Source organism: Eucalyptus grandis, chromosome 3, assembly GCF_016545825.1.
Source record: "Eucalyptus grandis isolate ANBG69807.140 chromosome 3, ASM1654582v1, whole genome shotgun sequence".
NCBI classification, from domain to species: Eukaryota; Viridiplantae; Streptophyta; class Magnoliopsida; order Myrtales; family Myrtaceae; genus Eucalyptus; species Eucalyptus grandis.
This window is the reverse complement of record NC_052614.1, coordinates 3,838,135-3,865,607: the sequence shown is the minus strand read 5'-3', so window position 1 is coordinate 3,865,607 and position 27,473 is coordinate 3,838,135. Positions and strand designations below refer to the sequence as shown.

At 40.2% G+C, this 27,473-nt stretch overlaps 4 protein-coding genes and 1 non-coding gene across 10 annotated transcripts in view; 3 read left to right on the top strand and 2 right to left on the bottom strand.

The window, feature by feature from the left end:
• The first annotated feature begins 3,630 nt into the window (after positions 1-3,630).
• LOC104436158 (probable protein phosphatase 2C 27) lies at positions 3,631-7,821 on the top strand. The gene is given in 5 exon segments (XM_010048893.3): positions 3,631-3,990; positions 5,268-5,468; positions 6,133-6,330; positions 6,332-6,345; positions 6,835-7,821. Coding segments are annotated over 5 exon segments (1,149 nt in total). The 5' UTR covers positions 3,631-3,825; the 3' UTR covers positions 7,406-7,821.
• A 1,579-nt stretch (positions 7,822-9,400) lies between these two features.
• LOC104436156 lies at positions 9,401-12,667 on the bottom strand. Its single transcript, XM_010048892.3, has 5 exons — positions 12,153-12,667; positions 10,401-11,198; positions 10,217-10,296; positions 10,052-10,123; positions 9,401-9,913 (listed from the first exon to the last, which is right to left on the bottom strand). Exons 1-5 carry the CDS (start codon positions 12,474-12,476, stop codon positions 9,634-9,636), a joined length of 1,554 nt encoding a protein of 517 aa, XP_010047194.2. The 5' UTR covers positions 12,477-12,667; the 3' UTR covers positions 9,401-9,633.
• Positions 12,668-15,497: 2,830 nt separating this feature from the next.
• Positions 15,498-21,109, top strand: LOC104436154. The gene is made up of 9 exons (XR_005549355.1): positions 15,498-17,917; positions 18,297-18,469; positions 18,570-18,638; positions 18,723-18,875; positions 18,959-19,131; positions 19,210-19,357; positions 20,247-20,369; positions 20,645-20,732; positions 20,812-21,109. It is a non-coding gene; the product is annotated as an uncharacterized LOC104436154 (transcript).
• Positions 21,110-21,147: 38 nt separating this feature from the next.
• Positions 21,148-27,473, bottom strand: part of LOC104436155 — a 10,948-nt gene continuing 4,622 nt past the window's right edge. For 3 of the 6 annotated variants that reach the window (XM_039308602.1, XM_039308603.1, XM_039308601.1), the window contains 2 exons: positions 21,804-21,894; positions 21,148-21,616 (listed from right to left, as the gene is read on the bottom strand). In XM_039308602.1, the coding sequence (XP_039164536.1) occupies positions 21,283-21,616; positions 21,804-21,894 (425 nt within the window). In that variant the 3' untranslated portion in view covers positions 21,148-21,282. Of the gene's footprint in view, positions 21,617-21,731; positions 22,135-22,155; positions 22,543-27,473 lie in introns of those variants that run through there. The other 3 variants (XM_010048891.3, XM_039308604.1, XR_001985251.2) reach the window with 3 other exon arrangements.
• The window catches only part of LOC104436150, a 23,942-nt gene continuing 23,220 nt past the window's right edge, over positions 26,752-27,473 (top strand). Inside the window, exon 1 of the mRNA XM_039308605.1 lies at positions 26,752-26,766. The gene's annotated coding sequence lies outside the window, so the exon portion shown is untranslated. The remainder of the gene's footprint in view (positions 26,767-27,473) is intronic.

Sequence of the window (27,473 nt, the reverse complement as noted above, 5' to 3'; positions counted from 1 at the left end):
AGCTTGGCCGCGAACGCATGATGCAATACAAAAGACAAAGGAATCATTTGATTAATTTAAGGCCTGAGTCACTAGCAGAAGTTTCGTTTCTAACATGTGGCGAGAGATGGGGTGGAGACTTTCTCTGTCCTAACGGGAAATGCACGAAACGTGCCGTGAGAAATTGCGCCGTGCTTTTCATCTTTGACCAGCTACAGAAAATATTCATCGGTCGGAAGCATATAGCGCTGCGAATAATTGCATTGGCGAGAAGCGCACCAGAAAAAGGAAAATCGAAGACAGGGGGGGGACCAAAGTTTGCAGCAGTCTTCACTAGCTTCGTTGGACAGGATCTGGCCACGTCGGTGTCCAATTTGAAAAGAAAAGATTCCTTTCGCACATCGCTCGCAAAAGGATGCTTGATGCTTTGGACTCTGGAAAGTGCCGCAAGACAACATCAACGCATTTTTGAAAACTTGGGAGCCAACATAGCTTGGTTGAGAAATCATAATCAGTCGACACGGATTTTTAAAATCCGAAAAGATGATGATGATGACCACAACGATTATTGCTTTGTTGAATTCTGATTCTAGGTCATTTTGCGAAGTAATCTTGCCTTACTTTTTTTTTTTTACTATTAGGGTTTATAGTTTCCCATTGAGAATGTCCGACTTTTCAAAAATGGGTTTGGAACTAATATGGTCAAGTCTATAATTTTCTATTTGTCACTAAACAAAAAAATGTGCATTTTGGGGGGCTTCTTTTATAACTTAAAAGACAAAGTTTATTTTCCATGCTGTTGAGAAATATCATACGTGTTAAGTGAAACTTCATATCTTTTCAATAAATATAATTAAAAAAGGGAGCAATTTCTTCTTCCCCATTTAGCAAGACATGGTGTTGACAACTTGACATAATTCTCCTATCACTAGGAAAACGAACCAAAAAAAAAAACAAGAGGCTGAGAAATATACATTGCGCAAATGGAAAATGATGTAACCCACGACTTGAAGATGATCGGTGATATTTTTGCCTTTCCGTTGAAAGGAAAAAAAGCAACGCAACGCAAAGTAACGTGGACAGCAAAGGAGAAATCTAATGTCCATGTCGCTGTCGTCCATCCCCATCAGCCCTTCAGAACTAAGCTTACAATTGACACCAACGTATGCTTGCCTACACCTATCCTTCAAATCCCCCCCTTTTTTTCAAGGATTTATTCCCCATGAAGAAGCAGAAGAAACCCCCAATTTGTCATCACTTAAAAACGTGTCGTTTAGCTTTAGGAACAGTGCACGATCCTGTGATTCATGTGGTTAGCACTAATGAAGGCTTCTTAAATGTACAAGAACCGTGTAGAAGCTTGTTTCCATTTTGTAAGGAGCATCATCCCCCTCTTCTAGGGAAGAATAGAAATGTAAAAAATATAACAAAATTATGATTTAATGTCACTGTCCTTGATTTGACAAATTCCCTCCTGCATATCATATTGTCCATCTTCTAAAGTAAATTATATGAAAAATAAACAGAGTTCAATGGCTATATTTCATATTATTCTTGGCTATGTTCGAAAATCCAACTTGAAAAGTTTCAAATTCTAGGATACTTCAACACTCCCTACATATAAGATTTTAATGGTTTATAACATATCTATTTAAAGTCAAGTTATAAAAGGTCTAACACAACATGTGTTTTGAAATTGTCTCTTCTAACCAAATTCGATTCCCTTAAAATCTTTGCTTGGTTAATCTCTTTTTTACATGAAAGCTTAATTAAACCATAAAGAGTACTAATTTAATCTGAATTTCCCTAATAAAAAGACTATGTTAAACTTCTAGGTGGACCACATTGCATGTGCTAATTTTTTAATTTACAATGCTATAAAAATGCGATTCTTGTTTTGTTTTTTTGCTTGTTGAAATCATACGTGTCTCCGACCCACCACCACCTACCCCCTCGAGAATTGATGCAAGTAATTAGGTCAATTTTTCAAAACTACCTAACCATCATGCATTATTCTATGATTGACTGGAGAGGCTATAAGGCCACGTGTTTCAGCACGTGGGATCTTCTCACAATCACCACGCAATTCATTTTTCCAAACTATCAGAATGCGACGGTCGCAAAATATGGGGGTTCCTCGAATAACTCGAAGAAGGGCGTTTATATAATATAACCAAAATTGTTGTAAAGAAACACAAAATGTCTTTCAAACTCAACCTTTTGTCAAAAAATAATAAAATAAATAAAGCATGTACACACACTTTAAGATGAATACATATCATACAATACTAAATCACAAGCAAAATGGTAATTTAAAAGGATGGTTATAAAAGTGATTTATTCCAATGAACCTTTCGTGGATTTTGTATTGAAGTTAGTTTTCATCATTTTATTACCATTTATAAGATAACTTAGATCATACATTTTTTTTATTTCTTGTTACAAGTATATATGGTTTGATTTTTGCATACATATACGTGCGCCTCTCTTTCACCGGTGGGATAAAAATAGGAGGTGCATTTTTGTGGTATTTTTCTCAGAATTATAATCATAATGTTTCAATTAGAAAGGAAATTAAGATCCACTAAATATTAGGTGTGCCTGTAAATTAGTTGTTATTGGGATTTTTTTAAAAGGGAATTTTCTCATTTATGGAACCCTTGGCAACCTTTTCAAAATTCTAGCCTCATTTCCCAAAACGATTTTCTAAATTGCCACCCTTTATTGTCATCATCCATCCTCGAGCGAATTCTGCGAGTTCAATGTTGGAACTTAAAAGTAGCCAAAAGATGGTGCAGAAAATAACGAAAAGCATCTTGTAAAGGCCGGAGGGAAAAAAAAAAAATCAAAACCTCCAAAAGAAAAAAATCTAATGGACGAAAAGGTAGTGGAGTGGGGTGGGGGCCCGCTTCAGCTATTGCGCAAATCAGGACAAGAATGGCCGAACGAACAAATTCAATGACCGACTCAACCCACCAAGATCTCAATATAGCCCTGCCGCAAATTTTGTACTTCTCCTGAACAATTATCTTGCCCTTTTTCTATCTAAACAGTTCCTCCAATGGTGCTATATATTGTCTACACTCATTTTAATGCTTGAATTATGATAGGGAAAGTACCCTAAAAAAGAAAAAAACTCTCTAAAATTTTATATACCGTAACATCTGTATATCGAATCTTTTTGTGTCATGAACATCCAATAGGAAATCATAAAATTTGCTAAGTATGACACAGATTCCTCAAAAGTTGTACCTATGTCACACCATTTAAAGTAGGGGAAATTTTGGTGAGACATAAAAAAATCAGGGTGTTGATATCATAATGGGCATAATTCACAAGGTGTTTGGTGTGATTTTCAGTAGTATTGATCCATTAACATTTGAGAATTACCATGATTTCTTTTTTAGGAGTAGCATCTATTAAATTGTTTTACGAAATCGATGTCACTGTTGATATTTCGATTACTTGAATTTGTACAATATCTTCTTCTAACCTTTGACTAAAACTAAAAAGATAGAAAAGACAGACAGACACATAAAAAAGAACTTTAAACCCCAGCCAACCAACTGATCTTTTGAGCCACGCTTCCTTAAAAAAATCTGGAATTTAACGGCCCTCGTCATCTCTCTCTCTCTCTCTCTCTCTTTCTCTCTCTAGAAAAACAGAGCATCCCTCTGCTTATATTCTGAGAATCTTCTCCCTAAGCCATCATTTCTTTCCCCTTTCGCTATTGTCGGTTCTGTTTTCTCACATACCTCCCCCCCAGCAAGAGCACCACCACCACCACCACCACCTCCTCCAAGAACTGCTGAGCTGCTTTGCGTGACAGCTGAGGAGAGAGCCGCCATGTGTGTGCACGACAGTGAGCAAGAGATGGAGAATCTTGATTCCAGCAACAGCAGGCCCTGGTCTTCTCATTGCGAAATGCTGCATACCCAGATGGACAATTTCGACAAGCAGCCTCCCGCTATGTGCCCCGCCAACCAAGCTGGCCTTCGCAGTTCATACCCAGTAGGCAAATTTGACTTTTTTTCTATACAGAAGAAAAAAAGGAGAGAAATTTGCAGGCTCTGCTATTTTTTTTTTTTTCTTTTGGGGTTAATTCTCGTTTCCCTTTTCGGGTCGTTGTTATGTTTCTTGCGGTTGAATTCTGTGTTTTCAATTCAATTTCGGAACTTGATTTGAGAGCTGGGATTTGTGGATGTGATTTCATAGTCTTTGGAGCTCTGAATCTGTTTCTGTGACTTCTTTAGGATGATGACTGTGTATTTTGGTAGTTTTTTTTCTTGGGTGATAACTATTGAGATTGTGACTTTGACTGGTTTTTTGCTGAAGCTTTTGGTATATTTGTCTTCTCTGATATTGAAGTAGTTGGTTATGTTCTCTCTAGGTTAGGTGTGAACTGATATTCTCGTTCTTTCTATTGGTCACTATTTTGCTAGCTTGGTGTTGCTTGTCCTAATTTTAGGTTCCATAGCCTAATTCATGAAAATTGATCATTTTTGTTGTTTGGAGGACCTTTTACTGTCTCTGCCATTCCTTCTCTCAATTTAAGAGGCTGTCTTTGAATTAGGGCGAAATTATATCCACGTGCTAAGTTTCCTACTTTTGGTCTTTGCTGAATGCATGAGCACTCGAAATTTCCACACGGAGAGGGGAAAAACTGAGGAAGAAGAATATATATATGATGTGCAGGAACTGTGTAGGCTGTTTTTCATGTCATAGGAATAACTTTTTCAAAATGAAATTCCTTACTGGCTTTGACGCAGGAAACCTGGCTATGTCCAAAGAGTGTGAGAGCCATTGACAAGTTGATTAATGAATGATTTAACCATAAAAGCTAGAAAAAGAAAGTCCACAATAGAGACATGGGTAGGTCATTGCCTTGCATGATCAGGGAAATGCATTGATTTCTAACTTGGTTTCTCGAGTTACATAGATGTTGCTTTGAGGCTGCTTCTTTTACTGAAGGCATAAGTTTTGTTTTTCTCTGTATGGTAGACTGGAACCTTTTATCTTTGCTTTTTATTATATGACTTCCCTGTTGACTAATTGCCATCATCCTTAAACTTCTTCTTGTGCTGAAAACCAGTTCCTGTGATTTGATATAGGTTTTGTTCGGTTCGAATTGTATCTGTCCAAAGAACAAGAATTGACCGCTATACCAGGGGTCAACTGACTTGCTACTTTTTCTTCTTTCGATGAAAGTCTGAACATTATTGAATTTATCCTGATTTAGTCATCCCCTGTGTCTCATATTAATCAGATATTTCCTCTTTCTCTTGCAGCTGGAAAGCATTTGTGAGGAAAATGTGGCATTAGAGAAACGACAGAGCATGTTAGGCGACTTCATACCCAAGCTAAGGTCTGGAGAGTGGTCTGATATTGGTGGTCGGCCCCATATGGAGGATACCCATGTTTGCATTGGCAATCTGGCCAAGACTTTTGGCTATGATAAGCTTAATGAAGAAGTTGTTTCTCTATATGGCGTAAGTTCTTTAACCTGCTTGTTAGCTACAGACAGATACTCAATTATTTCACTTTGCTGAATCAGTGACATTCATGTAATTCGGTTCTATTCTTGGGTTGTGTAAATGTTGGTGGATCATCTATATTATCAACATCTTAATGCATCATGCCTAGGCAATGCACTTATCACCATAGTTCTGAAATTTTACCGAGCTTAACCATTGATGCTCAAATTATATCAGAAGCAGTGTTGGATATTTTAGGCATCTCTACCCTGTATGTTTAGGATTTTTCTTGGGTCATTTGATGCTATAAATGTAAGGTGCATTATACAAACAGTAGATACTCATAAAGTTGCACTGGGTGAAACTAATCCATGGAATCTGCTTTGTCCGGCCTCTCAGCTTTTGGAATTCTGCAATACATTAACCCTTTCTCTAGGAGATTTTGAATCTCATTATCAGTCTGCTCATCTGGTCAAGAGTTGCATGTGATTCAATCCTCTGATAAAAATGCTGCATTCAGACCTTCTATTATTTGATTTAACCAGGGCCTGTCAGATCTTGCATCAATAGAGTATACATCAATCACAATTGCTTCAGAATGAATGTAGATAGTGAAAATAATTTTACTAATATTATCTATCAACTTCTGGTTCTGATGGGTTAATCTGGCATATGGCAGGTATTTGATGGGCATATGGGAAAGGCTGCTGCACAATATGTCCGTGACCATTTGCCTAGAATCATAGTTGAGGATACTGATTTCCCTCTAAAGCTTGAGAAAGTCGTCATGAGGTCATTCAAAGAAGTTGATGCTGCATTTGCAAAGTCATGCACCCTCGAGACTTCCTTGTCCTCTGGGACAACTGCTCTTACTGCGAATGATATTTGGCAGGTAACTTGTCCACTTCTGATTAAGCATGCTGGTTGAGTGATCAAATTAATGTAGGATTATGCGCTGATAGGAACAGAAAAGGATTGATGACTTACACCCATTTGTTTTGCAAATAACAAAGGATTTGGAAAACTTTTTCCTAAAAATGATTGCTTGTATTGCTTGAAATAATAAGTCAATGGAAAATGTTTGCATTGCTAACAACAATTTATATCTTTTCGTAGACAATGAAAATTTTTTTTGTTCATTCATTTTGGTAAATGGTACAAGCGATCACTTTTTGGAAAATGTTTTCCAAATTATTCATTTTCTACAAAAACAAACGGAGCCTTAAATTAAAATAAGAGATGGAAGTATCATGCCCTTGTCACACCTTTTATGTGAAACTTGAATCTTATATAAGAACTATAGCAGGTACTGTCATGGTTGACATATTCATTATGATTTGTCGAAATGTGTTTGTAAACTCCTTGGGAATGCCTTCAACAGGTCTTTATTGGTGGCAAATGCTGGTGATTGCCGGGCTGTACTCTCACGACGAGGAAAGGCTTGTCAAATGTCTAAAGACCACAGGCCCTGCTGTCCGACGGAGAGGGTGAGGATTGAGTCCTTGGGTGGTTCTGTTGATGATGGCTATCTGAATGGTCTGTTAGGTGTCACCCGTGCATTGGGAGATTGGGATCTCAAAGGTATGAAGGAAATGAGTGGAGGTGGCGGGCCATTAAGTGCCGAACCAGAGCTTAAGTTGGTGACATTGAACAAAGAAGATGAGTTCTTGATAATCGCAAGCGACGGGATATGGGATTTCTTTACTAGCCAGAATGCCATAGATTTTGCCAGGAGGCGGCTCCAAGAGCACAACGATGTGAAATTATGCTGCAAACAGGTAGTTGAAGAAGCAATTAAGAGAGGAGCGACCGACAATTTAACGGTCGTGGTAGTGAGTTTTCACTTGGAGCCACCTCCACGGCCGGTGGTGCCAAAGGGTAAAGTGAAGAAAAGTATCTCTGCCGAAGGACTTCACAACCTCCAATGCTGTTTGAAGGATAGTATTGTATAAATTATCTGGAGGTCATGCAGTTCTCAAGATGAGAAATAAATTAGATAAGTGGGAAATAATTGTAGTTAGGTTACATGGTTGATTGGGGAGAGTTCCCTGCGTATGTATAGTTCATTCAGGCGGTACACGCTGTCTTTTCTTCTTTATTTTTTTTCCTCCCTTTTTTCTCTTCTGCTTCTTTCTTTTGGCATTGAGACGAGAAGCACGAAGTTAGCGAGATTTCATTTTTTTGTCATGAGACTGACTTTTCTGTCTCATTGGCAGAGGAAGAAGCTTGAGTGGTTCCTGAGAGGAACTTTGTCGTATTGTTGGGCAGGGGATGATGATGATGATGATATCAAAACAATTATCAGATGTTCATGTAGCTGAGAAATTGTACATATGTTTTTTCCTTGTTGAGACTTTCCATTTCATGATTGCCCTCCACATACACTGTAGTTGTCACCAATCAGTTCTTTGTGGGTTATTCCACTGGCCTTCAGCTGCTCGTTCCTTACCTGTTTTCCCTCTCTCTTGCATCTGCCAGTTTATTCTGCAACTCTTGGTGGCAACTCAAGCTTCTTGCCCAGTGCCATCAAGCAAGTTGGATTCGAACAGAATGAGGGCTTAGAGCTTATGCTAGGATGGATATTCCAAGAGCAAGTGTTGGGGGGGGTTTGTTTGGGGAGGGAGGGATCGAGAACTCTTCTTAGAAAGCTCTTGTTGTTTGTTCTTAGTGGTGTTAGCTACTTGGAACGCCATTGGCTTTTCTTGTTTTGAACGAGGGCTTAGAGCTTATGCTAGGATAGATATTCCAAAAGCAAGTGGGGGGATCGATGAACTCTGTTAAATAGCTCTTGTTGTTTGTTTGATTAGTGGTGTTAGCTACTTGGAACGCCATTGGCTTTTCTTGTTTCTTTTGTATTAATCAAGATTCAAAGCTCCCCAGTTGCTTCGAACCATAACTTCATTATGCTTCAGCCCTTCTTGTAATACAAAAGAAAAGGCAAAATGGGGACAAGTAGAAGCATCAATGGTAACATTTATTTAATTATAGTTGTATTGCATCATGTACATGTACATATGAAGTGATAAAAGCAGAGACGCCGAATTAGAAGATCCGGAACGTCAGGTGAGGTCCGGGACAACTCTAGCCATCTTGTGTGACATGTTGTCAGATGAAGCAGCACGATAACAGCATGCCACTGACAAAGCATAGTACAGAAAATTATACATAAACAGCCCAAATTTAAACACAAACACACTTATTTCGGATTTGATCTAGTCGATTGGCTCATGGGGGAGGGTGAGGGTGATGATGAGGAGGGGCAGATTTGTGGGGTTCAGGAGGGCCTGGAGGTGGCGCGTGTGGGCCGGGAGGGGGAGGGTGGCCATGAGGAGGAGGCGGCTCGGGATGAGGAGGAGGTGGTGCTGGATGAGGAGGACCGGGGGCGGCGCGTGGGGCGGGGGTGGTGAGGATCGGGGGTGGTGGAGGGTTATGCATTCTTCTTCCCTAAGCTTCCTTCTATGCGGTGTGGCAAAGCGTATTGTTTTGATGGTGCAACTTTATATTGTTCTCAGGCTAGAGTTCCCCCCAATGTTGTTTCGACAAATGTCATTGTTACCGACCAGATAATTCACACAGCTACTAGTCAGAGAGAGCGTGTGCTGGTAGTTTTGCCACCTAAATTCTCATGGAGTGGTCTAGAAGAAGGGAGATGATTGTCAAACTCAGAGATGAATTGATGCGTGCACTGTCCAGAATCCTGATTTAATGACCTTGAGGGTTGGTGTAGTTTTCTCCTCTGTGCTCATCTGTGATTGTGGTCTGGTTTAATGTAAACTCTCTCAAGACAAATTATCGCATCAGATCCAGCTGGAGGCATTAGATCATGCGTCTTGGCCCTCGGGATGACCTGACGATGACACATACCGAAATTTCTCTTTCCTCGCTTTTCAATTCTGTTGAACACGTTTAAGCATGAGAGAGAGAGAGAGAGAGAGAGAGAGAGAGGAGGGCTCAAATTATAGGAAATCTAATTTTCTTGAAGAACAGATTTCTTCTCTTAGTTTACAGCAGCTAATGCAACATATACTACTGGGAGCAATGGTAACTCCCCCATATACCATAAGAATAGGCTGAAGAACATATAGACAAGGCCTCCTTGCTTTTTTCCAGCCCAATATTTCATGACTCCTATTTGAAACATAGCCTATTCCTTGCAAAGAGCAGAATCCACACTCTCTGCTTAGTACTTCCGTCCATATCCTTCGGCATAATTCTGAAAGAAAGGGTTTTCTTCAAAGCAGTTAGATTCAAATGGTTGCTTCTGAGGCAACGAGTAATCCTTATTTGCAGCAAAAAGATTTGGGTGACAATTCTCATCGTCATCAAATGTCGTCCATCGGGTAGAGTGGTTGTGTCTCTCTCTTGTAGCATTTCTCAACTTCTCCATCTCCCCGACATGGTCCTTGAACTCTTTTTTCACCACATCGAGCACCAGATCCCCATATTGATCACACCACGATCTTTGTGAGGAAAAAGTAAATGAACTTATTAATAACATGACATAAAAAAACGCAAGAACTTGATACTATTTCATACAGTCAAGAGCTAAATCAGAAGAATTGAAAAGAGAACTAGCAAAAGAGGAAACAGCTTCTTACCTAGGGAAGAACTTTTTCAGATCAACCTTGTCCACAGGGAGCTTAGTTGAAATGGCTTCAATTTGTTCATCTCTGGCAAAATGAAACAGAACACGCAACAAAATCATTACTTTAAATCACAAAAGATGAGGAGAATGGACACGAGCATTACAGACGAAGGCTTACGAGAACTTCATCGTGGGGTTTGTGGTGCCAAGTTCTGTTTGAATTCGAGACAGCTCCTTCTTTATTTTATCACCCAAAACCTGCGAGAGAATTGCATTGTTGACTTGGTTAATGGTGTTAACTCAAAGTTGCAAATTAAGGCACTTAATTTTCAGAACAATCTTCAACTAGTAAATTCACTTACCTTATCAATAAAGAAATCTGATGGGGAACCGTCCGAGTGCAACTTTCTCTTAATCTGCTTAGTATCAGGTCCCTCACCGATGGATGCATAAGCTTCACTATATGACCTTTCATTAAGTGACAACGGAGCAGTCTCGTCATCTGAATCGTGCTTCTTCCATTTCTTGAATCCTTCAAAGCCCCACTGCTTCTTCGCTGATTTTGATGATCTCTCCTCACTTTCAGCACCGGTTCTGTTGTCACCTCCATGTCCTTCCCTCTGTTCTTTCTGAAATATAGTCCTAAATGGTTTTCTCTTTTGTTTGCTACTCGCACCACTTTCCTTCAAAGATTCTTGAGGCAAGCTTTCTGCCATGAGTATTGACTGTGTTTCAGTTTCTTTCTCCTTCAAATGGCCATTCCAGAATGGGTTTTCATTGTTAGAGGAAGTCATCTCGAAATTTGATGAGCTCATATTCTGAGAATATGTATCAAATATGCTTTTTTCAGCTTTGCCTTTGCTCATTTTGTGAGATGATCCGAAATTAAGAGCAGAAACTGCTCCTTTAATATGCTTCATCGTCGAGTTTTGCCTCAGTTTGTTATTTGACTGCAAGTTCTCTTTATTCAGCATGGAATTCTCATCCTTCAAGTCAATGACGGACCATTCTTCATCAGAGTTCTCTTTTGTGTCTTTTGGCCCAGCAATTATGACATCTCTGGCATCAATCTCAGCTCCTTGAACAGCAAGTCTCTGCAATAGCGGCCTTTTCGAAGAGTGGTACTCATCCACCGTGATGCATTTGGCATACAAGAGTTCCTAATAAGGACAGCAACGATCAGGCATTTCAACAATATAACACGACCCTTAAATTAGCAACAGTCCCTACTCTGATGAGAGAACAGGAAAGCGCATAAATGTTATGTGGTTCGTTCGATATTCACATATGGCTAGTGTGAGAAATGGGAAAAGTTATACTACAATCTAATAGGAGATCTCAAATAAATGATCCTCCCATGATACTCACCTGTTCTCACTTTTAGTACCAACGAACAGTTAAGTCGAACTCAAAATATTGCATTTCCACTCCACGTCCTATTTCTGGAGTCTGGACTTGATGGGAACTACATATGGCTAGTGTGAGAAATGGGAAAAGTTCTACTCTGGATCTTGACTGGAAACTCCAACTGGACTATCAAAACTTGTGGACCAGAACCCCAATTAAGACTCAATTAGGAGCTTTTGCCTAACTTCTTTGATATCACCATAGACTTCTGAGGAGCCTCTAGTTGGTTTATCATTACTAGTGTCCTAACAAACGCAGTAAGCAAGATGAACTGCTGGGAAAGCTCCTTAATTAAGCTCTGCAAGACCGATTAGCAGACTACTTGAGGTCAAAATAGTTCTTGTGGGAACTTGAATCAAGTGATCGTGCGACTCGAGTATCAAGCATACCCAAGATTGAGCTTCAAAATACTTGTGCTGCACACCGCTGACCTAACGGGTAAATTAATTCCTTTTATACATTCAAGTACTTCAATATGCTTGTAAGACAATTTATATGGTTCCTGACCATTTTTCAGTTTTATCATGATCATGGAACCCGGTCAGTACTCGGGAGATGGAGCTGTAAAACCACCAATCGGGTTCAAAACTACAGATCATTCGATATATCAAGCATGTACATCTCCAATCCCCAGAACATTATGATACTAGCAATTTCTCACTAGAACCAAGCAGATTAAAGGCGAGTAAATGGAAAAATGAGCCTACCTGCAAGAACAGCAATTTATCCCTCAGTATGGTCGGATGCTCGTGACACACCGGTGCAGCGATGAGGGTCTCCAGCAAATGCGACCGAAAAGCCGACACCTCGTTCTCGCCCAAGATCCCTTCCTTGTGGAGACCCATCAGGTTGAGCATCTGGTGGAAAGAGTCCTGCTGCCACTTCAGGTTGTCGGACTGCATCTGCTGGAGCTTGTGCTCCGCCGACGGCAGGCGCCGCTTCTTGAAGGAGAAGGGCAGCATGGTCTTGCAGAGAGAGGTGATGGAGTCATGGAGCGTGGAGTAGTACGCGGGAGTGTACGACTGCGGCATGTTCTCGGAGGCGGCGGGTCTCGAAGAAAGATCCAAACTTTGCGATCCTTCTGGGATCAAGATCGAGTTTTGTCGAGGTTCGAGAGTGGATCGAAGCTGCAATCTTCGTGGGTTTTTGCGTGGTGGAGGATTTCGAAAGAGAGGAAGGTGTTCTTTCTGTTTTGTGCTGATCCTAGGATTTGTCTGAAGCCGGTTTCTCTCGCAGATTTGAAAACCAAGAACGATCTGAAACGGTCACTTGGAACTAGCCGTTGAGATCCGGGGGAGTGTCCGAACGACACCGCATAGGCCACCGCCGTACGGACCGGTCTGAACGCCCACGAACCGGTGCGTTAATGATTAGATTCCACTAAGTTTGGTCAAACAATGCACTAACCACGTTTTATTTAAAACAATCAAATAAAAACAAATTGTACCTTCCATTGTAGACTTATGGAGACACATTGCTTTGATTATTGATTTTTTCCCTCTTATTTATTTAATTAGTATTTTTGAGATTGCTCGTTAGTATAATTTGTATTGAAAAAAATGAAATAAAAAGATTAAATTCACGGAAACCGCACATGTTTTTGTTACGTTCCTCAAGCTATGATTTGCTATTTGCACTCATCAAATATGCTTTCTGCCACCGGTAGCTGGATAGGTTTTAGCTTTTGATAAAACCATGAGTTTAAAAGTCTAAATCTCCACGGTCTCTTTAAATTTTTGTTTTGACTAGTTTTGTATTGTTTAATTCGTGCATAATACAGTCTTTTAGGCAATAACCCCGATTTGCACGCGATGGCAAGTCTTGATACCAAGCACATTGGAGCTAGGTTATGTCCTACCAGTTGAAGGTCATGACCAATATAATCGTCTACATATTTCTAAACATTTCAAAGTGATGTGATTATAGTTAAGAAACATAATCATCTTGCAAGCAACGTATTAGAAAAAGAAGATATTAACATGCACGTTTCTAGAGGCTTATGGCCAATTATATGTAAACAATTGAATTTGGTGCAGCCTTGTTATGAACACACCGAAATATTCTTATTACAAGGAGAGTCTGATTCTAACTATTTAAAATCCCATGCATTGCATTCGGATAAAATTTTGTTGGAAGATAATCATATAGATGTTCTTTCTTTTTTTCTTTTTCTTTTTTTCAATCTTTTGTTTTGTCCAAAGATGCAGAAATGTTGTTGACTGCAACATTTCTTTAAGAACAAAAGCCCAAAGAAAGGCAGTCAGGAAGAAGATTCCCCTAAATATCTGTCGACTACAGGGTTGTGATTTACATTCTGCAACAGTAATAACAAAGCTTGACCCTCAAGCCAACAACTTCAATTCACCTTGCTATAGAACACACGTCTGTAGAAATGTAGCGAAATCACTTCACCGGTTATCAACGCGATGTGCAGAATTAATCGTGTCCAATAGATCGCACTCAAAAACAGGCACTTTCAAGTGGGTTCTAAGACGAGCCTCGGCCTGTTGAGCAAGCACATGACAATATGTAGCAGAACAGGTTTTGTCCATAATAGATGGTGGACTGGCAGAAGATGACCTCGACCCTAGTAGATGGTGAAAAGAGATAAGCAAGTACTTAAATATCCAAAAAGGGAGGTTTCTCCTTGTCGATTTCCCTCAGACTCACGCGCACTCCAGGAGGTTTCCCTCCCGGACTGGATCATCGATCCGAGTCGTGAACCGGCTGGTTATGGCGTGGACTGCGATACCTCGCCAGCGGGACCCCCCACCCCGGAGGGTGGTTGTGCGCGGGGTTACCCATTGGGAAGATAGCCCGTTAACCCTGGGGGACTTCCATTGCGGGACCTTTATTTAAGGTCCTTAGGCTGGACCTAAGCACATGACAATATGTAGCAGAATAGGTTTTGTCCATTATAGATGGTGGACTGGCCGATGACCTCGACCCTAGTAGATGGTGGAAAGAGATAAGCAAGTACTTAAATATCCCAAAAAGGGAGGTTTCTCCTTGTCGATTTCCCTCATACTGTTTAACCTATTTGTTAATGTTATTTGTTTCTGTTTATGAACAAAATTTCTGTTTTTATTCCAGGAACAAAAAAAAAAAAAAAATAGAAATGCGTTTGTTTTGTTTCAAATTTTTTTTATTCCCGAAACACATTTGGAATAGAAACAAAAATAAGAAAAACGTGTTTCTTGTTTTTGGAACAATTTTTAAAAACAAATTTTATCTCTCATCTCTTTTTCTTTTCTTTTTTTTTTTCTTTTTCTTTTTAATTTTGGCTTTTTCTTTTTTTGGCCATGGCGATGACCGGCCGTTGAGGGCGGCAACCTCGCTAGAGCGTCGCCGGCCCTCGGCGAGGCTCACCGCCTCGTGGTGGTTCGGTGAGGCGAGCCTCGCCGATGGCAAGCTCGGGCTCATGTGGGTGAGGTCGCCAAAGAAGAAAAAAGAAAAAGAAAAAAAAAAATAAAAAAAATAAAAATATTTAAAAATTAAAAGAAAAAAAAAAGAACACAAATTTACCAAACATGTTTCCTTTCATTTTTATTCTCGAAACAAGTTTACTAAACACGTTTTTATTCAAAAATTATTCCCCAGAACAGAAATATTTTTTTTCTATTTATGTTCTCTGAAATAATTTTTAAACAGAAATAAATGTTACCAAACGCACCCTAAGTTGCATGCCATAACCTCAAAAAATCACAATTCATTGCATCGAGACAGCTGATCGTTAGAAGCTGAAGTAATCTCCATGTAGAACCGCCTTTCATAAATTCTTCTTGACGACCACCATAAGTAGACGACAGATTACCAAATCTTGTGTTTTCACGGTTTTAAGTCATGTGAAATAACTTCGCTGATGATGTTGACGTCTCACAGTATTCTCCAAATGGTCCTGACACTCTGTAGTACCATTTTTTCAGATAAGTACGTGGGAAGGTTGAGGCATGGCAGAAGAAGATTAATGAGAAGGAAGGTAAAGCAATAAAGAAAGATGACGAAGACTTCTGTTCTTGTCGTTTGTCCGACTGCCTGTCAAGTTTTCCGCGGGAGGTGGTAGACTTTTCTCCGCCAACTTTGCTCCTCCTCTCTCTCACTCTCTCCCTCTCTTTTGGCAAATTTCATGCGCATCTGCTGATGGAGTACAGTCTTCGTCTTCTATGAAGTCTTTTTCTTCCTCCGGGCCTCCAAGTTCTCTGGTAGCCATCCATTTCTCAACCACTGCTTTTGCCTTTTGGTCTTCTTCTTGTTGCGCTGGTGCAATGATCGTTCCTCGAACCTCAAATCAACTCAGACAGGACAGAACAGAGGTGATGGCAACCTGTTAAAAGGAAACTCTTGAATTTTTTCGCCCTGTTTGCGTCCTCTGAGTTCGAATTGCCCTGTTCTGGTACTCGTTGGAAAGATGGCATTTCATCCGAACTCAGCCCCACAGGATCTACGAACTCTTGACGTGGCGCAGGCCTCGGCTGTCGGCCAAACCCATGACGGTTTCGTCTTGAGCACTGTTCACACGGCTGTTAACCCTCGGTTGGCTCCGGTCTTAAACCCTCAGAAGGTTCCCAACCCTGGATTCGGAGGAGGTACCGTCTATCCCAATGCTGCTCATGGTGGTGCAGAGTGGATCCCGAGTGCACCGGCTCCCCATGGATATGTGAGTGCAAATCCATCTGCAGCCATTGGTTACCCTGCTATAGGGAGTAACATTGGTGCAAATGGTATTGATAAGAGTGGTAATGAGGTGGCACCTGGCTTTGGTCATGGCCCTTATGTAGGGCATAGGATCATGGGCGATACAATGGGTCATGCCAGAGCTCAAAATGAAAATCTGAATGGTTCTGGCCAGAATTTTGTCACTATGGACCGCAGGAATGATGAAGAGCAGTTCGGCAGTGATTCAGGAGTCAGCCGCAAGCTCCATTTGAGCGACCAAGGTAGTGGAAGTGGGGCTGCTCAGCTGAGAAATAAAGTCGAGGAGGGTTTGGTATTGGGAAGGACGGTTAAGCTTCTATGTAAGTTCGGGGGTGAACTCTCATTTAGTACCGATCGTGGTGTTTTGAGATACACCAGTGGTGAGACAAAGATTGTCAGCGTTAGGCGAGATGTGAGCTATAAAGAGTTTGTGCAGAAAATGGAAGATACTTGTGGGCAGCCAGTTGTTGTGAAGTACCAGCTCCCTGATCTTGATCAAGATCTGGACGCCCTGATTTCCGTTACAAATCCTGAAGATCTTGATTATATGATGAATGAGTATGAGAGATTGGACCGCGGATCGTCAGATGGCTCAGCTAAGCTAAAAGTTTTTCTTTTCCCTAAATCCAAGCTGGATTCTTCAAGTGCCATTAGGCATGGTGACTTGCACGATAGTGGGCAGAGAAATGTCGAAGTCATGAGTGGTATGATGGATGGTGCGGGTGGTGGTACTGCAAGGAAAGAGAGCACAGCAAGCACAACATCCTCACAAAATTCTGATACTAGCAGCTATGGAGCTGTTGATAGAATAGTCCCTGTGCAAGCAGATATCAATGGGCCACCACTGACTAGCAAACCATCTCCTGGAAGGAATTTAGCTGCTTCTAATGATGCATCATCTTTGCAATTTGAGATTGAACAAGAAAGAACTGCACCAAAGAGACTGTCGGCTAATGATCTGCAGCAAGCAGGAGGGGGCATTCCATCAGCTTCACCTCACATCTGGAGTTATATGGATCCTCACAAGGAAGATGTCAACATGGATTACTTGCTTCCTCCTCATATGACGGGTAGTCCAAGTCCTCATCAATTGGGAACTACTGCTCCCGCATATGGCCAGCAGCATTTTCCTGTGAATGCTGGTGGTGGTAACTCTCAACAGCTTATATCTGCTGTAGATAGAACAATGGATACAGCATCTTCTCAAGCAAGTTTAAGGCCTACTGTAGTTCTTCCATTTACCCATCCTCAACAAAATCATTTAGGGCATGAGGCCACATCTGGGAAGAGGTTGGTTCCGCTTCCTCTTGAGAAACATCATGATGCATATCAAGTCCAAGCACCTTCTGCAATGGTTGGAGGTACTAATGGTTCCCACGTTCATCAACTGGGACAAGCTGTTTATTCCGATGGATCAACATTTTGTCGGCAGGCTGAAAATTTTCAGAGGTTTGAGGAACATGCTTTGCGTCAAAAGCATTGCCTGATATATTTTCCGAATTTGTCGTACTGGACCAAAGAGACACTACAGTTAGCCATCTACACGTTTCAAGCCCAATTCACCATTGTCTACCTCTCGAAGACAATATCAAATCTGTTCCAGGAATGAATGATCCTGATTCTACAAAGCATATGGTGGGCTTTGCTGGCAATGTACAGTCCCCATCTGGTGTTTTCCAGGGTGTTGTTCCTGAGCCTTCTCCAGAGATCAGCATGTGGCAGCATTTTATGCCAGCTCAATGCCAGCTTAGACAGGAGGCCTCGGGAAGTAAACTAGGTATTGGTGATTCTTGTCCTGTCGGGGCTAAGCCTGCTCACATATCTGAGTATAAAGTTCATCATTCCCCAAACAAATGCTACGGCTCTTCTGGTGCTGATAATCCCCAGAATTTGAATCGTGATGCTAATGTTTCTCCAAAACCTGCCAAAATGGCACTAAGAACTGAAGCCTGGTTAACCAATCCGGGAAAATTGGGAAATTGAATAAGAAAATGCAATTGGAGGATGGACTCCAGCAGCCACTTAATAAATTGAAAAACTGCAATTCTTCTGATTGTTTTCCGTCTTCCAGAGGTGCTTCTTTTAGGACTTCTATGTTTCATGCACTAATTTTGGGTGTGTTTGGGGTTTTCCTTTTTATCGTTTGATCTTTACAGGTTCAGCAGAGCATATAATCGAGCAAGAACTTCAGAATGTTCCTGAGGGTGTAGTTACTTGTGCTTTTCAGATAGCTCTGCCTTCTAATCCTGACTTGACAGTCTATGAAGGAAGTAAGCCTTCTCATGAAGCCAACCAGGAGAAAGATGTGCACCACAAAGCTGACTTTGAGGTGCTTAAGATCCTTTGTGTTCATACATGTTTAGCGTCTGTCAGGTAGTTTCCTTCAACTGGATGTATAAAATAGCTTAATGCATCTTTTTATCCCGCAGGATGCCAGTGCTACGTTGGCAGGGAGGGTGCATTTTCACTTTCCTGTGGATCCAATCGGTGGCTTGCAAGTGAGAAAATTTCTTTACTTCAAATTAGGTGGTTGTGTTTTCCCGCGACTCAGATATTGATTTGCTTGAATTTTCATCCTGCAGATGATAAAAAGAAGTGACCTTGAAGTTCGGCAAGAATTAGGTTCTGGCACATTTGGGACTGTTCATCATGGAAAATGGAGGGGTAAAGATGTTGCCATTAAACAGATCAACGACAAATGCTTTCTTGGGGAGCCCACAGAACAAGAGCGAAAGGTGCGATCTTCTTGCTTTCTGTTGTTTCTGATTTTTCATAGTATTATTTTTGAATTTTTTGTATTGTTGCTGCATCGAGGCAGATGCGTGATTTCTTGAATGAGGCAAAATTGCTTGCGGATTTGCATCATCCAAATGTGGTGGCCTTCTATGGCATTGTTTATGATGGGCCTGATGGTCCTGGAGATTCTGTTACAACAGTAACTGAGTATATGGTTGATGGTTCTTTACGAAAGGCTCTGCAGAAAGGTGAAAGGTATGACTCTCTCTCTCTCTCTCTCTCTCTCTCTTCACACACACATAATTTTCACCTCTTGACTAAGTTCTTTTACAGGAACTTTGATATGCATAAGCGTGTGCTGATTGCTAGGGAAGTGGCATTTGGTATGGAGTACTTGCATGACAAGAAGATAGTGCATTTTGATTTGAAAAGCGATAACCTTCTTGTCAATCTTGGTGATCCCCGTCAACCAACTTGTAAGGTCAGTTGACTGGTGATTGATTGCCGTTACATGTATCTCTTTTTCGGAGATATGAGTTATGTTGTGCATGCTCATACACTTGTTATTCTCTGGGAAGAGGAAATAAATTTGCATTCTGGAGCTATTTATTTATTCAGGAAAAAACCATATATGAAAGCTCGGGTGCTTGGTTACATTGAAGTTTCTTATTATTCTGAATCGGTTGTTGTGAAGTACTTCACCTGCTCAAAATTAGAGCCTCCACTCATGTCTAATGAACAAAAAGAAAAGAAAACGAGACAACACTCAACATAATGACAGATATTAAAGAGTTGTGAAGGTTGAATAATTTGAGGTTGATGCATGCTAGAACGTCTTTCTGTCCATATATTTACACATACAAAGTTTAACTACTATTTCGTGCTTGCAATTGATATGAATGCTTGTCGGCATTGATTATCTACTGGACTGCTCAAGCTTCAAGCACAATGATTGCTTGTGATTCTGCTTGTCGGATCTGCAACATGCTTTGTTGCTACATTGATAGCGTTTGTCTTGCATGAGGTGGTGCAATGATCATTAAACCCTATCATTGTGACCATCCAATTTGTACTTTGTTTTCTGTGTTCAGAGTTATTTTGTCAGAAATTCTTGTGCCAAAGGACATTTTAGACTTTTAGTGTTCATCTAGTTTGTGTTCCAAATTCAAGCATAATTCTCTCTTTTACAAACTGAAGATACACGAGTAGATTTTCATATCATAGCCAAAGTAGTCGCACATGATACTTTAAAACTGGCTTCATTGCCAACGTCTCAGAACCTCTTTCTAGCAATTGACAACTTTGTTAGTCCTCAGATTTTGTGCAAGATCCTTCAGTTTGATGTCTGATATCTGTCACTTTACTATCAGATTGGTGATCTGGGATTGTCCAAGGTAAAACGTCAGACTCTAATATCAGGTGGCATGCGGGGAACACTTCCTTGGATGGCACCAGAACTATTGAATGACAGCGGTGACCGTGTGTCTGAGAAGGTTTGGAGCTCACCTTTCATTTCAACTTCTCTACATATCCCGACTTTACGTGTTTGTGTTAAAGTAGTGTTGTCAGTAGGCAGGTTGGAATTTCCTCCAACAAATCTCCTAACTGATGGCTTGCATACGTGGATGTCACTCACGTATTTGTATTGTCCATATTTTATATTCCACCAATCGACAACATGATCGGAGGGAAAATCGGGAACGAAGTGTAATATAGCCTGGAAGTTTACATCAGCAATTTGTTAATGATAACCTGACCTTTTGCTTAGGTTGATGTCTACTCATTCGGCATTGTCATGTGGGAGCTGCTGACTGGCGAAGAACCATATGCCGATTTGGACACTACGCACATGATAGGTGATGTTACTTCGCTTTGTACTCTTATCTCAATTAGGTGAATATTGGCCGCTGACAAAGGAGATTGCAATCAAAACAGGGGGTATCGTGAACAACACACTGCGGCCGCAGGTACCAGCATCTTGTGATCCAGAATGGAAATCGCTGATGGAGAGGTGCTGGTCATCCGAGCCATCAGAAAGACCAAGCTTCGCCGAAATTGCAAAGGAGTTGCGTTCTATTGCTTTGAGGACCAATGCCAAGAACTATAGTCGCAGATAGGTTTTGTGCATGATCCCTAGACCACAAATATGCCAGACAAGTTGCCTGGCAGCTATAGCTCTTTTCCTCCGGAGATTTGTGCATATGTATTGTGATTTCTCGACTCATATTTCTCATGGTGTGAGTATTGACTCTTTTCGTCACTCTCTGCATGCATCCTTGATCGACTATTTCTATAGCCTGTTAACGATTTACGAAGGGTAGTACATACAAATATGTTTAGACCGGATCAAATGATAAGACCATGTTGTTGACTGCAACACTGTTGTTCTCCGAGCTACACATCAATTCAAAGAAGGAATTCGCAGGGAAATTTCTTTTGTATGACTATGTGGAGATGCCCATTCGGCAACAGGGACAATGAGCATGAGCCTCGAGCCATGGAACCACGCACCTTGAGTGGAATCGGTGCGCAGGGTAGGTGCACCAGGGTCTCGCCGACCTCGAACCTCTCCAGGCAAATGGCACAGTCGTCATGGTCCATGGCTCTCCCCCTCATCATCTTGCCCCAACTGAACCTCTTCAAATTGGAAGAACCGCCGCCTCTGCCGACACTCTGCCCTCCATGAACCATCGTCTGCAATTGCAATTCCCTTGCTCTCAAGTTCTCTCCATCATCGTGCCTAAAAAGATCGAACAAAGATAATGAGTAGATGGTTTTTCGCTCCAATTCAACTTTAGAGGACCAACAAATCCCACATAACCATAGAGTCTGAAGGTTCTTGCTGCAATTCATACCTTGAAGCTAATTCCAACAAAAATAGACATAAGAAAAAAGCAAGTTGTCATTATGCAAGTTCGTCCATTGACCTTCTCATGGTTTCTGGTTTCCTCTGAGTTCTCAGCCTCTCATCCAGCCTATGCTTGGCTTCCCTTGCCACTCCTCCCAGTTCCTCCTCATCTCCATATGCTTGGTTGATTATGTTCCTACTTTGCTGATTTTTCAAATCAGATCAAGAGATAAATCTAAGATAACCCAACTTTGAATATTAGAATCAAAATATGTTGAAGAGAAGAGACTTAACAAAACATTACTCGATAGATTCGCATACATATGCATCTAAAACCTCTTTTTCCTGAAATCTCATGACTTTCTAATCACGACCTGAAGCAACAGAGAGAGAGAGAGAGAGAGAGAGAGAGAGAGGATGGAACTACACACTAGAGAAGAGGTCGCAGCATGGTGGGTCAAGGAGAACCTTCTTCTCCTGGCATATTCAACTCCAAGAAGCATCTCGGCAATCAAGTTTACGATGTATAAATAGTAAATTAAGTTAGGAATGAGCTTCGGATTAACTCGGTCATTGAATGAACATGTATCGAGAGAGAGAGAGAGCAGGCGTTGAATAAACGAGGAAGAAGTTGCAAAAGCCTGTTGCTCAGTATATATAAAGGTGCAGGCAAAAAGGATAAATTTAATGAACGGTGTTAAGAAAATCTTGTCATTGGTGAAGTTGAGATTCAAATGACTCCATGACTGAACCCGGAATCGAACTGAGGAAGTTCATAGCATCCTGCCTGCGTGTATCTTTCATTGGAAAGCGAGGAAGTTTCATTCCTGTTGCTGTGATGACCATCCTAACACGAAGTTTCAATGGGCTGCCCAGATAAAGTCAGAACTGGCTACACATATACGTACTAGCATCCTCAATTAATTAGTTTATGAGGCATGAATTGCCTTAGTTTCCACCTCTATAATCAGCATTTTAAAAGCTTCACACAGCTCTTCTTACCAATAGGCTTGAAGTTGGCGTTTGGACAAAGACTTTTACTGGGATGATTACCAAAAGAATCTTAAACTTATTTACATATACCAATCTAGTCCTAAACATTTCAATATAATCTTTTAGTTTTAAACCTTGTAACAATTTGTTTATAGTCCTTCCAATCAATTTTGACCAGAAGTTATTGACATGGATACTAGCCATCCTACATGGCATGGCCGGTGCTAGCAAGAACAATTTTTTTTCTTCTTTTTTCTTTTTCATTTCTTTCTTTCTTTCTATCTTTCTCAATACTTCCTTCGTTGTCACCAGGCCTTGATGATGGTTGGCAACCAACCACAAAGGAGGGTCGACCTCGCTAGTCTCGAGCGAGATTGGACCTTGCTGAATTTGACATGGTTGACCTTCACTAATAGCTGGGTGAGGCTTGACCTTACCCGATTCGGCAAGACCGACCCTCTTTATGGCTAGGCTAGGTGGACCCTTGTTGCCTATTGCCTATAGTTGATTGCTGGCTATTGCCAAAGCTTGGTGATTGGCAAAGAAAGAAGGAAAAGAGAACAAAAAAAAATATTGAAAAAGAAAAGCCAAAAATTGTTTGCATTAGTACTCGAAATGACATGTAGCGATTTCCAACCAATATTAGCTGGAATAACAATAACGGCAAATTGTCAAAAGTTTATGACTAAATTAGTCAAATCGAAAAAAATATGACTGAATTAACTTCCGTACAATAGATTTAAAACTTTTTTGATAATATTTTGAATTTAATATGTCCAAAAAAGAAGGCAACTTAATGAGAGAGAGGGGAGGGAGGGAGAGTTATGCGAAGTTTCTCTCTTGGTATACTACATCAGCATATTAAAGGATTAATCAATCGACACCGTATGCTTGTTAATTAATTATGTGAGTTTGGTGCATGCGAGTCACTAGATCATAACCAAAATTAGCTTGAATGACTATAATGACAAACTGTTAAAATATTTATGATTTGATTAGCCAAATCAAAAGGTTTATGATTGAATTAATATCCATACAATAGATTTGAGGTTTTTTTGGTAATTTTCCCGATTATATCGATTGAAAAAATAAAGTAACTTAATACGAGGGAGAGGGGGGGAGGGAGAGAGAGAATTATGCAGAGTTTCTCTCTTGGTACACTGCATTAGCATATTAAAAGATTAATCGATCAACCTCGTATTCTTGTTAATTAATTATGTGAGTTTGGTGCATGCGAGTCATTGGACTCTAACCAAAATTTGCTAAAATGACTATATTGGCATTAAACTGGCAAGATCGAAAAGTTTAGGATTGAAGTACTATCCATACAATAAATTTAAGATTTTTTGATAATTTTCCCGATTTTATTTGTTGAGAAAAAAAGATAACTTAATATGAGAGAGAGAGAGAGAGAGAGAGAGAGAGAGAGAGAGAGAGAGAGAGAGAGAGAGAGAGAGAGATCTACGGAGTTTCTCTCTTGGTACACCACATCAGCATATTAAAAGATTAATTGATCCGTCGTATTCTTGTTAGTTAATTATGTGAGTTCAGTGCATGCAAGTCATTGAATCTTGTAACTCTAAAATGGATCACACCAAATTTAATCGCTCACTTGTATTGGGCGGGGTCAAGAGACTGCAATAATCAGACATAAGAAAAGACCATTGAGGGGCCGTCAATGGATATATAATCTATCGCTATCTTGGGGCGCGCAACATCCATTAAACATGTACGTTTTATATGTGTATGCTCTATTTTTTTTTTATCATATCTTGCGGGTTTTAGCCAAACGATTCCATTTCGTTTTTAAGCCCTATATCTCTTCCGCTACCCAAATGTTCATTTAATTAGAACTTTAGTAGAGGGACCACATCACCATCTTGCAACAGACTCAAGGTAGCTTAGAAAATACGTAAACCCAAATTTTTGTATTAAGAAGTATAGCCTAAACCAAAACTAATTGCCAGCCGCCTCTTATCAAATTACATCTAGCGAGCCCTACCATCCATGGTTTTGTATCCAGTTCATATGCTTTAAGACTCATTGAAATTTATTCTTTTTTGTACTTCTTTTTTTGGATGACCTGTATTTATTTTAGAAACCCGACAAGCCCGGGGTATAAACCCCGGAAACCCACCACCCCGACATCGTACTTAAGATCCTAAAAACTCCTCCCCCTCTTGCAAAGGATCATGGGCATTCTTTTTTGTACTTATTTTTAGAGATAAGTGTATTGGAAATTCTAAAACTTGTCATGAAAATATATTTGAGTCTAAAAACATTTAAAATGACACTCAAAACCTACTACTTGTCAATTTAGTATGCATTGAATTCTTCTATTAATTCTATCTAATTTGACAAACAAAAATATTAATAAGTTTAAGGACTTGATTGCATTAACCTAATAATTTTAAGACTCAATTGCATATTTTGAAAATTTTAAAACTCAATTATATTTTTGTGACAAATTTTAAAATTTTAAGTACACTTATTCCATTATTTTTATGAATATATACAAATGCATGATAAGATAAGAAGTAGGGTTTCTAGGGTCACATGAATATTTTCCTTTTTTCACGGCAATATACTTTCGGTCCGATTTTAGATGTGTTAAAATATGAATATAAGATTTATTGGAAAAGAAGAATCGAACAGATGTACCCATGAATTATATTTTGACATTGGTATCTTCACTTCTCTTTCCATTTTCCCACTCGTCTTTCCTCTCGATATATCGACGTAATTTAACTTTAAGATATATCAATTCCAGATTTTCTTATGCATACACATCACCACACTCTACCTCAAGGATTTTTTTGTAACGGCAATTTTAGCATTGAACTAATCTTAGATTAAGACGTGCACACATACTTTTCAAGGAAATTATTAGAAAGGTCCACTTTACCAATTCAATCATAAATATTTTAATTATGTCAATTAAGTACTAAACATTTTCATATTTTACCAATCAAATCCATTCAGATAATTTAGTTGAAATGACTAATGCAAATGGTGACCGTCTATGACATGACTAGCACTAATGTAGACTTTTTTTAATAATATTTTAAGATTTTTTTGAATTTTTATGGTTTTTCCTTTCCTTTTTTTTATTTATTTATTTATTTTGGACTAGGAGCTGGCATGGATCACTAGCCAACCTCGCTTAATTGGGGGGAGGGCTGCCATGTCCTCACCCAAATTGGGCATCACGACCTTGCCCGACTCAATGAGGGGCCACCACACACTATCTCACCTAGCTTAGGGCCCAAATTTGGACAAGGGCAGCAATGCCCTAACAAATGCTAGCGAGGGTCAATCGGCGACCAATGATGGCCCTCAATTCAAAAGAAAGTAAAGAAAAGAAAAGAAAAAGAAAAAATCAAAATAAATTATACATATTTAAAATTTTTTTTTAAATCCACATTAGAGTCAATGTCAAAGTTAGAAATTTTCAACTAAATTGACTAGATTGATTTAATTGATAAAATATAAAAAATTTTATGACTTATTAGTATAATTGAAAGGTCTAAAACAAAATTGATACAAGTGCAATAGTTTATTACTTTTTGGGTGATTGTCCATACATCTTTCCTGTCTACAAGGATCATGGTCCAATCTATGTTGAACTACTTGACAATCCTTGTTGCTTTTAATGTAAGGAACACTTAACAAATGTTTTGTGTTATTTTACCCTTGGCGGAAGCTTCCAATCCATTCTAATTTTAGGGGTGTGGAGGTACTATTCTTGCACCTTGTGACCATGAATGTTACTACTTCATGGATTATTGGATTGTCACAATCTATCTAGCAAACACCCACCCAAAAACTCCACCCCCCACCAACCATAACAAACCACCAAACCCTGGTCACCGCCATCGCACGCATTATGCCACCTTAAGCCACTCATTCTAATTGTTTACATAGTTGATCATGCGCCGGCCCTCCTTCGGCCGTCAAATTGCAATGTCCTCTCTCTCTCTCTCTCTCTCTCTCTCTCTCTCTCTCTCTCTCTCTCTCTCTCTCTCTCTCTCTCTCTCTCTCTCTCTCTCGTGCACGCATTATGCCACCTTAAGCCACTCATTCTAGTCGTTTACATAGTTGATTATGCGTCGGCCCTCCTTTGGCCGTCAAACTGCAATGTCCTCTCTCTCTCTCTCTCTCTCTCTCTCTCTCTCTCTCTCTCTCTCTCACGCATTATGCCACCTGAAGCCACTCATTCTAGTCATTTTGTGCGTCGGCCCTCCTTTGGCCGTCAAACTGCATTGTCCTCTCTCTCTTTCTCTCACCCATTATGCCACCTTAAGCCACTCATTCTAGTCGTTTTGTGCATCGGTCCTCCTTTGGCCGTCAAATTGCATTGTCTTCTCTCTCTCTCTCTCTCTCTCTCTCTCTCTCTCTCTCTCACACACACACACACACACACATTATGCCACCTTAAGCCACTCATTCTAGTCGTTTTGTGCGTCGGCCCTCCTTTGGCCGTCAAACTGCATTGTCCTCTCTCTCTCTCTCTCTCTCTCTCTCTCTCTCTCTCCCTCTCCCTCTCCCTCTCCCTCTCTCTCTCTCTCCCTCTACTCATGTTCTCTGCTAATTCATCCTATTGAGCTCTCATCCTCCATCTCGAGACACAATGTTGACTCGTCCCTTGTCACCATTGACAAGGATGAGAGCCAATGGCGATGAGTCAAGGCCCGAGGCTCAACTCCAGGGAGCTCAAAATATCCAAATCTAAGGCTCACTTGGCCTCGAATAGGGG